The sequence below is a fragment of the Anopheles marshallii genome, chromosome 3 (assembly GCF_943734725.1).
Source record: "Anopheles marshallii chromosome 3, idAnoMarsDA_429_01, whole genome shotgun sequence".
In the NCBI taxonomy this organism is placed as follows: domain Eukaryota; kingdom Metazoa; phylum Arthropoda; class Insecta; order Diptera; family Culicidae; genus Anopheles; species Anopheles marshallii.
The window spans coordinates 20456163-20465971 of NC_071327.1; the positions used below are offsets into that span (position 1 = coordinate 20456163).

Genomic DNA, 9809 nt, shown 5'->3' on the forward strand with positions numbered 1-9809 from the left:
ATCGCTGCCGATCTAAAAAGACGATAAAATAAATTATTGATCAATAACAACACTGTAAGTAGCATTCCATTTCCAAATTGATTGCATTCTGATCACGGTTTGTCAACGTTTGGAGCGTTTTTCCCCCTTCGTCTATTGCAATCTCTTCATCGTTTCTAGTACATCGTTACACCACCGCCGGCCATGACACACATCCAGGTGATTTTGGACGACGGGTCCTTAAAGTCCAGTATGGCACACCAAACCCACCATGCCTTGGGTGTTGTTACCACCTGCGGTGGTAACTGCAGAACCACACAGGGAGAAAAATCAAAATAAATAACACACATAATCGAACCCTACAGATAACGGGGACCTCATAGCCAGTAGCATTCGTGTGAGGATCGATTCCAAGAAGTGACGATTCTATCGCACTCGTCTTCGGGTCGGTCGTGCAGCATCCCGGGTGTTTTTTGCAGTCTCTTATAAACCCATCAATCTTAATTACCCTTCATATCGCTCCATTCGAAACATTAACCCGACGACGACGCCGGACTCGGGAGTTACTTCCAACGTGCGAAACAATATTGTCCAACCGAAGGCCCTTTTGTGGGACCTTTCTCTTACGGCCAAGAAAGTACCACACACACGCTCTGTGTCCGATCAATAAAGCATGGGGAAAGAATGAATGAGGTTGAGGTTTGCGAGCAACAAGCGGCCAAGATGATGTGTATCTTGGCATGCATGGGCCGACATGTAGAAATGGATGGAAAATTGTCCCTGTTTCTTGTTCAGTTTTGCAAAAATGAATCAACTTTAAGCACGCATTCACTTCTGTCTTCTGTGAAAAGATGTTTATCTGTAATTCGTTCCAACATTGCGTTTAATGTCCTTTTGATAGATTTCTCGAAAGTTCCAATGTGTACGGTTTGTGTTGTAAGAAAACATGTCAAAAAAATAATGCTTTCAAGCAAAGGATTTTTTTTTTTGAGATACCTGACCTACGCAATAATTTCGTTTACAAAGAATATTCTACACAACAATACGAATCTCATTCAAAGTTGCTGCCGTATTGGAAACCGTTGTATGCTTTGCGGTCAGTCCTCACATGGAAGCTAGCTTACGTACGTAAAGATCGGATTAAAAGATCAGCTTTACGACCTATAAATTTCCGCAGCAGTTTTTCACACGGCACGTATACGGCAGGATGGAGAGAAGTTCAATTGAATACGTCTGGCGTTAATTTAAACATTGTGTGGTTTGAACTAAATTGTATAACATCAATAATTCCCTGAGCACTAAGTAAATAGCAGCAATAGACGATATATCTTTGAGTTTCGAATTCTTCCTTCCTTATTAGCACCTCAAGAGCCTCAAGAGGTCTAGGCCCTTCCATTTCTGGCTTTCTGTGACGTTTTATTTACCCGTAGCTGGATAGTCAGTCCTGCGTACGGGGGATTGGTCCCGATGGGATTTTGGTCCGTTCCGTTCGTGTGAAGACCGGCGTCGCTACCATCATGCCACCGGGCCGCCCAGAGTTCCGAATTCTGTCATGTCTAAATTGTTTAACCAGAATCTGAAAAACATAACACGAATTCTATTAATGGCAACATATTAATATCTTCCTTCGGTTTACTGTATCATCCACGTGCCATTGCTGTTGTGCCACATTCCCTTTACCTGTTCCAGGTAAAGGTTCTGGCAGTGATAGTTAACATCAGGACAACAATATCACGAGCAAAACCAACCACATCTACTTACAGTCTCACCTGCATGGACACGTGCATTATGGAAACAATATCGCCTCCAGCATATGCCCACCATTGATCCATATTGAATGATTTTCCTCTTGTTTCACCAGCTCAAAGATAAAAGGATACGTGTAGCAGTCTGTTGTAATTGAAGAAAATAATCAAAACTGCATCTGCCCGACGTGCCTGGATTGACCACAATAAGGAAAAGAAAAGGGAAAACGGAGCACGAAGATCTCGTTTATGGTTGGTGTAATTGTTTCATTTCTAATGTTTACACCTTCGTGGCTCGATCACCCATTAAGCCAATAACATTGGAGCGGGTCGAATCATTACTCAAGTCGTGCCTTCATTTTGCAAAAGATGACTCCGGGCGCATGGAAAGGATATTTCTCGGAATGAAGTTATCTTTGCCAAATAACCAACACCAAACCACCAGCGAAGCCCATTGGACAGGTTGTGCGAGACAAACAAACGCAGCACGAGCCCAAACACCGTCCTGCAGGATACGAACGCCCACAGCCCCGGAGGGTACGGCAGGAGGTCATTTCAGCGTTAAGGTGGCGCATAAATTAAACCATCTGTTCCAGACCGTTCGGGTCACCGCAAGGGGCCAACATCTTGTCATCCGAACTTCATCCGTGGAGCATCTCCGAACTGTTCGCTGTTTAATGCAGACGCTGATGAGGGCATGACAGGGAGGTAAGGCTTTGAATCGAAAGATTGCTTAATCAGCATGGTGCATCCTGACCTCCCGCACCATTGTACCACGGAGCAGTGGGTGTGTATGTTGCTTGTTCAATAGGGGTATGAGCGTATAGTAATAACCGCAAAACCTCACAACAAATTTACGAAGAAACCAACGCAGAGCATGTTACACATGCGGGTGTCGGGTGGCTAAACTATCTTATGGTCACTAATGAATCTTCCGAGATTGGAATCAAATCAAGACAAATGCCCGAAAACTGTACGGGGAACTATTGAAGAAAATGTGCTGTCACGAGCTAGTGGCAGCTGCAGATCGCCGCAAAAGAAAAAGGTAGAAGGACAAGCATTCTTCTTAGATGGCGTTACGACTTACCGGGTGGATGCATTCCTTAGTAGAAAAAGGATGTGTGTAAGAAGCTTTCAAGGAGCCAAGGACTTCTGGAATCTCGGTTTTGATTATGTAGCAAATGCCTGCCTTATCAGGCATACCAGAGTTATTTTATAACATAAAATCAATCCTTGTTACGATCCTGGTTGAGTTTGGGCACCAATCCCATCGTGTGCAAGATCGGCGCAACTACATCTACTTTCCTGGAACGTCCTTAACGTAAACAATGTATGCGGTCATCATGAAATCGTTATAAAATAACCAACTTATCGACGCATCTCCAACACTTTACAATGAACAATCACTAAAACACTAAAGATAAAACGAACCCCCTTTGGAGCGATCCATAATCAAAGGGGAATTCGTTTCGAACTATTAAAAATACACGCCAACTTTGAATCTTCGTTCACCAACCCTGCATTTACACAATTTAGATGCCTTTCGGGTTGACTTTTCGGTCTTTTCTTCAACAATTTGAAACAAATCTAAACAGCTGCTGTCATTCGTCCTTTATTTGTAAACAAAGCACCTTTCGATTGCTCGGTTTCATCCAAAGCAGAGAACATTTGTGTGAAAGGAATTAAACGTAGTAACCCACGTGCATGGTTTAAAATGCGTCCAGAAGTGATGTGTCGAATCTGTGCGTCTCCTGACACTGCACTTGATTTGGTGGACATTTTCGAAGAACATGTATCCCAAGAGTGTGTTGCTGATATTCTGCTTGAGCTAGCAGGAATAAAGGTAATTCCTGTTTGTAGCAACATTACCCAATACTGTAGCTAACGATTGTCTCTCCTTCAGGCGACTGTTGATGATGGGTTTTCTCGAAATTGCTGTGCACAATGCCATGCCGACCTCACCAGCGCTGTAACCGTACGAAGGAAATGTATTGAGTCAGATAAACTCTTTCACACATCTCTAGAATGCAATTCTCCGTAAGCATACAGTAACGTAATGATGGATGTATTTTGACATAGTCATTTTGTTCCAGCCTAATGGATGGTCTCTCAGATAATGAATCTATAATATCTTCTGAACCGGAGCAAACTCCATGTTATCATTGTTACGAATGTTTAATAGATTTCTACAGTTCGGAGTCACTTAAGGAGCATTATCAATCAAAGCATGCGAACGCTATTCATGGTTGGGAAAGTTTCGGAATCAGCGAAATATCCTTGTTCGATACGACCGATGAAGAAGAGGATGAAAGAGTACCTACCGATTTAGTGTCAAAGCTTGAAAATTCATCGCCTAGCATGATTTATTGCTGCGGTTGTCTATTGACATTTGCTACTGATATCGAACTGAGACTACATTCCGATACGGTACATGCGTCAAACGCAATGCAGATTGATGAAATTAGAACATTTCAGTGCAACATATGCTATCGTTTGTTTACAAATGCGTGTGCGCTTGAAAACCACCAAAGCATTGAATATTTCACACGCTTCCAGTGTGCAACGTGCGGAATACTGTTCGGTCAGCTGGCGCAATTAACGCGCCATGAATTCACGCACATGCGTGGAAAATTCACTTGCGATATATGTGATAAGATTTTTTCTAATCCAGGATCCATGAATAGTCATATGAAAAGGTTTCATTCAAATGTGAAAGCTATCAAAACGCAAGAAAAACACATTTGCAATCAGTGTGGCAAAAGTGTTAGTTCGGCAGCGTATCTGAAAACACACATGCGATTACATTCTAACGAAGAACCATTCGCTTGCACCATATGTGGGGCCCGTTTTAAACTGTACAGATATTTAAAATGGCACATGGCAGTGCATAAAGGGTTACACAAGTGCAAGGAATGTGACGCTTCATTCAAGAGCCCATCCGAGCTTCAGGATCATATGCACAGCCACGTCGGATCAAGGGAGTTTATTTGCACCTTTTGTGGTAGCAATTTTTGTACAAAACAAAATCTTTGTAAGCATATGAGAAAAGTGCATGGCCACTACAAAAGAAAGATAATGTAGGCTTTACGTCAATACAGCTAATCGACTATGCACTAGTCAAGTTTCTTATGATTTAAATAACATTATTATTCAGATGTCCTATCGTTTTAATAATAAGTAGACCATTCGGCCAATAATTTTCAAACATATTGTAACTTTCAATACATGGTTTAACAGATTGGCTCCGAATTATAACGAACAGCAACAAAAAAATGATTTTTTTTTTAAATGAACAGTTGTTCATTTTTCGGTCTCTTTCGAAGCGTGACATTAGCATCTGTCATTTCCATTTTAGATTCATTTCAAACGAAGCTAAACACAGGGGGATTATCCACATTAGCAAAGGCGAAGAAGAACGGGGCTGAACGACGTTATCAATGTAAACATTTTCTGTACTAAGAAGCGGCATTCGTTTTGATTTGGTTATTGTGAAAACCACGTGCATAATATTGACCAGAAGTTCTGATAAATTGAACTTACCATTCTCCATAAACCACATGTAACAAGCAATCATTTGGCAATGAATCAAAACATCCTCTGCCGTGTTTGTGCATCCACTGACGCTACACTTGATGTGGTGGATATTTTCGATGATTATGTAGCCGAAGAGCGTATTGCTGATATTTTGCTGGAGCTTGCAGGAATAAAGGTAATTCTTGTCTACAGCAGCATTGCCCGATACTATAGCTAGCGATGGTCTTTCCTTCAGGCGACGGTTGATGATGGGTTTCCTCGAAATTGCTGTGCGCAATGCCATTCCGACCTCACCAGCGCTGTAATCGTGCGAAGGAAATGTATTGAGTCAGATAAACTCTTCCACACGTCTCAAGACTGCAACACTCCGTAAGCATACAATATGCGAGAAACTCACAATGGATAAAATTTAATATAGTTACCTATGTTTGTTCCAGCGTAATGGATGATCAATCAAGCAATGTATCCATGATATCTCCAAAACAGGAGCATATTCCAAGGTATCATTGCTCCGAATGTTTAATAGATTTCTACAACTCGCAGTCACTGGAGGAACACTACCAATCAAAGCATGCCAACGCTATCCATGGTTGGAAAAGTTTTGGAATTAGTGATATTTCCTTGTTCGACACTACTGACGATGAAGAAGAGAACGAAACAGCTGGTTACGATCAAGAGGCCAAGCCCAAAAATGCATCGACTAAAATTTATTACTGTTGCGGTTGCCTATTGACATTTAGCACTGAAATCGAACGGAAACAGCATTCCGATACGGTACATGCTTTAAGCACAATGCAGATTGATGAAAGTCAAGTCTTTCAATGTAAAATATGCTATGGATTGTTTTCCAATGCAGCAAGGCTTAAACAGCATCAAAATATTCAATATGTGAAACGATTCCAGTGTGCAACATGTGGAATCCTATTTCGCGAGCCGTGGCAACTAAACAGACATGAGTTTAAGCATATGCCACATGGAAAATTCACTTGCCACATATGTGATTCGGTTTTCTCTCATCCGGATAATTTGAAAGGTCACATCAGAACACTGCACAGCAACCCAAAACCGCAACAAAAACACGTTTGCAGTCAATGTGGCAAATCATTTAGTACGTTATCAAACCTTAGAGTTCACCAGAAACTGCATTCTGATGAGGAACCATTTGCCTGCAGCTTATGCGGGGCTCGTTACAAACTGTACAGATATTTGAAATGGCACATGGCGGCGGCGCACGTCGGGCTGCACAAGTGCAAGGAATGTGACTATTCATTCAAGAGCCCGTCCGAGCTTCAAGATCATATGAACCGTCATACCGGATCAAGACAGTTTAGCTGCACCATTTGTAGTAGCGCTTTTTATACCAAGAGCAATCTTCTCCACCACTTATCGAAAACGCATCGACAGTTCAGAAGAAAGAAAGTTTAGACATTACCTCAACACGACAAGCTCATCCTCGTTCCTCATATCACGCTTTCATACATAATACATTCAAGCGTAGTCTTTATGCTCCCATTTTAATTATATTTGATGGACCATTCGGCCAATAAATTTCGAAAATAATATAAATTTCAAAACATGGTTAATCAAATTTGCAACGAACAGCGATAAAAACTTGTTCATTTTTTATCTCTTGCTAAGCATGACATTCGCATCTGTCACGCATTTCCATTTTAGATTCATTTCAAACGAAGCTAAACGGCGTATCCAATGTAAACATTGACAGTGCGAAGTTGAATCTTCTGTACCAAGAGGCGACATTCGTTTTGATTTGGTTATTGTGAAGCTTCCATGTGCATAATATTGACCAAGAGTACAGATAAATTGATCTTACCATTCTCCAGTTACCACACGTAGATAAGCAATCATTTGGCAATGAATCAAAACATTCTCTGTCGTGTGTGTGTCTCTACTGACACTGCACTTGATCTGATGGACATTTTCGATGATTATGAAACCGAAGAGCGTATTGCTGATATTCTGCTGGAGCTTGCAGGAATAAAGGTAAGTCTTGTCTTCAGCAGCATTGCCCGATACTATAGCTTGCGATGGGCTCTCTTTCAGGCGACTGTTGATGATGGATTTCCTCGAAATTGCTGTGCGCAATGCTATTCCGACCTCACCAGCGCCGTAACCGTACGAAGGAAATGTATTGAATCGGAAAAACTCTTCCACACATCTCAAGACTGGAGCACGCCGTAAGCGAACAATGACATAGTGATGGATGCATTTTAACTTAATCTATTGTTTCAGACTAATGGATGATTTCTCAGATAATTTATCCATAGAATCACCTAAACCGAATCAAATTCCAATGTATTACTGCTCCGAATGTTCCATAGATTTCTATAGCTCGGAGTCACTTAAAGAACACTACCAATCAAAGCATGCCAACGCTATCCATGGTTGGAAAAGTTTCGGAATTTGTGATATTTCCTTGTTCGATACTACAGACGATGAGGTAGATGCGAGAGTGACTCCGAAAGAAACCCCCGTTAAAACGTCTCAACGATGTTGTGGATGTTTGCTCCTGTTCGATAGTGTTACGGAACTGCAACAACACTCCCAAGCGGTACATGCACCGAACGCAATTGCAGCTAACGAAGACAAACCATTCCCATGTGAAATCTGCTATAAAACTTACACAACCAAGCAAGGGGTAATCGCGCATCAAATGAAAAGGCGTAATTTGGCCTACCAGTGTTCGTTTTGTGGAATATTATACGGTTCAAAATTTGAGCTGGGGCATCATGAAAATAAGCATACGAATCGTACATTTGATTGCAATGTTTGTGGAAGGAAATTCTTTAAGCTCAATGCTCTAAATAGGCACAAGGAGGCTATACATTTTGAACAGGAATTGAAACACACTTGCAGTATATGTGGAGCAAGCGTCAAAACAATAGAATACCTAAGGGTCCACATGAAGCTGCATTCTGACGAGGAACCGTTTTCCTGCAACCTATGTGGGGCCCGTTTCAAACTGTACAGATATTTAAGCTGGCATATGAAAATTCACAGCGGACTGCACAAATGCGAGGAGTGTGCGATTTCGTTCAAGAGCCCATCAGAACTTCGAGATCATATGCAGCGGCATATCGGATCAAAGGATGTTCATTGCACTATGTGTCGTAGCCGGTTTTATACCAAAAAACATCTTCAGAAACACATGAGAACGAAACATGCTCAGTATCAAAGGAGTAAAATAGTGATTAAAAAAAAGCCACAAAGGAATTAAAACAGAAAACTTAAAACGGAAACCATTCAGAATGCGTTCACTCGGGAAGTGGAGACGCATTTTGTTTAACATGAAAAAAGCTGTAAATTATAAATCAATACCGCAGATCGATTCTCTTCTTTTCAAACGCTTTTAATTCATTTCAAACTAAACGTTATGCGAGAAACTAGTTATCTGAATATTAATCACCAAGTTTAGAAAGTAAACATGTAAAATCGGAACTTTTTCTTTGTTACATCAAAATTTTACAACAAAAAAACTGTTCATCCAAACACCGATCTTTCAATTTAGATATCATTTCAAACAGTGAAATATTTCATTAGCAATGAAATGAAACATCTTCCTCTGATTTCGATCTCTTTCACAACGCATCTTTCAATCCCATTTTAGTTACATTTCAAATTGATCTAATACAGTGTCAAGCTCGAGTTATTCAAACGTAAACATTGCCGAGTGCGAGGCGGTCTGAACAGCTGCTCAAAAGTATTGTAGTAAAGATTTAAATATTGTCAATCTGTCGATAAAATACAAACAGTAATGTACAGCGTTGTATAGCTCCCAACTCCTCGCAAGGAAGGATGACATGGACATGTGAGCAGCAAAACTGGGAAGCGTGGAAGGTCCCCCGACGAGGCAAAGGATTCAGGATCTTCCAAAAGAATATCGTTCGAAATACAAGAACAAATACTACACAACACAACATGTTTTGTCGAGTGTTATTTTTATGGGTTTTTTTGTTTTTCTTTTGTTTCTGTTTAATTATCTTATATTCTGGGTTTTTTTTGTATTCATTTTTCATTGTTTGTTTTTTTTTTGTTTCTATTTTGTATGTTTTCCACTTCACAGAACTTTTCTGTTTTTTGCATGTTTTACAATTATCTGCTACTGTTTTTGTATGCTTTTTTTTGCTTTTCTTTTGTCATTTCATTTCTATTAGTAGAGCGCAAGTGGTGCACAAGAAGATGTCTATTACGGGATGATTGATCCGCTTTGTTGTTTTGCTGTAATGTGTTTAGTTTGGTTCCGCTTCTACATACAATATACGACCAGACACACATATTATTACTGGCTTGGATCCTCGCTATTCAACATTTTGGTGGTTTTTGTCTCACATTTTCATGCGGTTCCAGTTGTGAAACAATCTTCCCGTAGTTTTTTTTTTGTTTGTTTTAGTTGCCATTAGTTTACCCCCACCCTCTCTCTCTCTCTCTCTATGTTTGTCTAATGCAACTAAAATTGAGACATTGTGCATTATTGTTTGAATGCATGCGTGTGTGTGTGTGTGTGTGATTGGTTTTGTTAGACATACAAACAGA

General features: G+C 40.5%; 2 protein-coding genes across 2 annotated transcripts; both read left to right on the forward strand.

The window, feature by feature from the left end:
• Nucleotides 1-3438: 3438 nt before the first annotated feature.
• Nucleotides 3439-8493, forward strand: LOC128712328 (zinc finger protein 780A-like). Its single transcript, XM_053807224.1, has 7 exons — nucleotides 3439-3567; nucleotides 3628-3761; nucleotides 3818-4801; nucleotides 5292-5433; nucleotides 7113-7259; nucleotides 7320-7453; nucleotides 7509-8493. The coding sequence occupies exons 1-7, from the start codon at nucleotides 3439-3441 to the stop codon at nucleotides 8491-8493; spliced, it is 2655 nt and encodes an 884-aa protein (XP_053663199.1).
• On the forward strand, nucleotides 5305-6683 carry LOC128715896 (zinc finger protein OZF-like). The gene is made up of 3 exons (XM_053810814.1): nucleotides 5305-5433; nucleotides 5494-5627; nucleotides 5696-6683. The coding sequence occupies exons 1-3, from the start codon at nucleotides 5305-5307 to the stop codon at nucleotides 6681-6683; spliced, it is 1251 nt and encodes a 416-aa protein (XP_053666789.1).
• Nucleotides 8494-9809: the final 1316 nt, after the last annotated feature.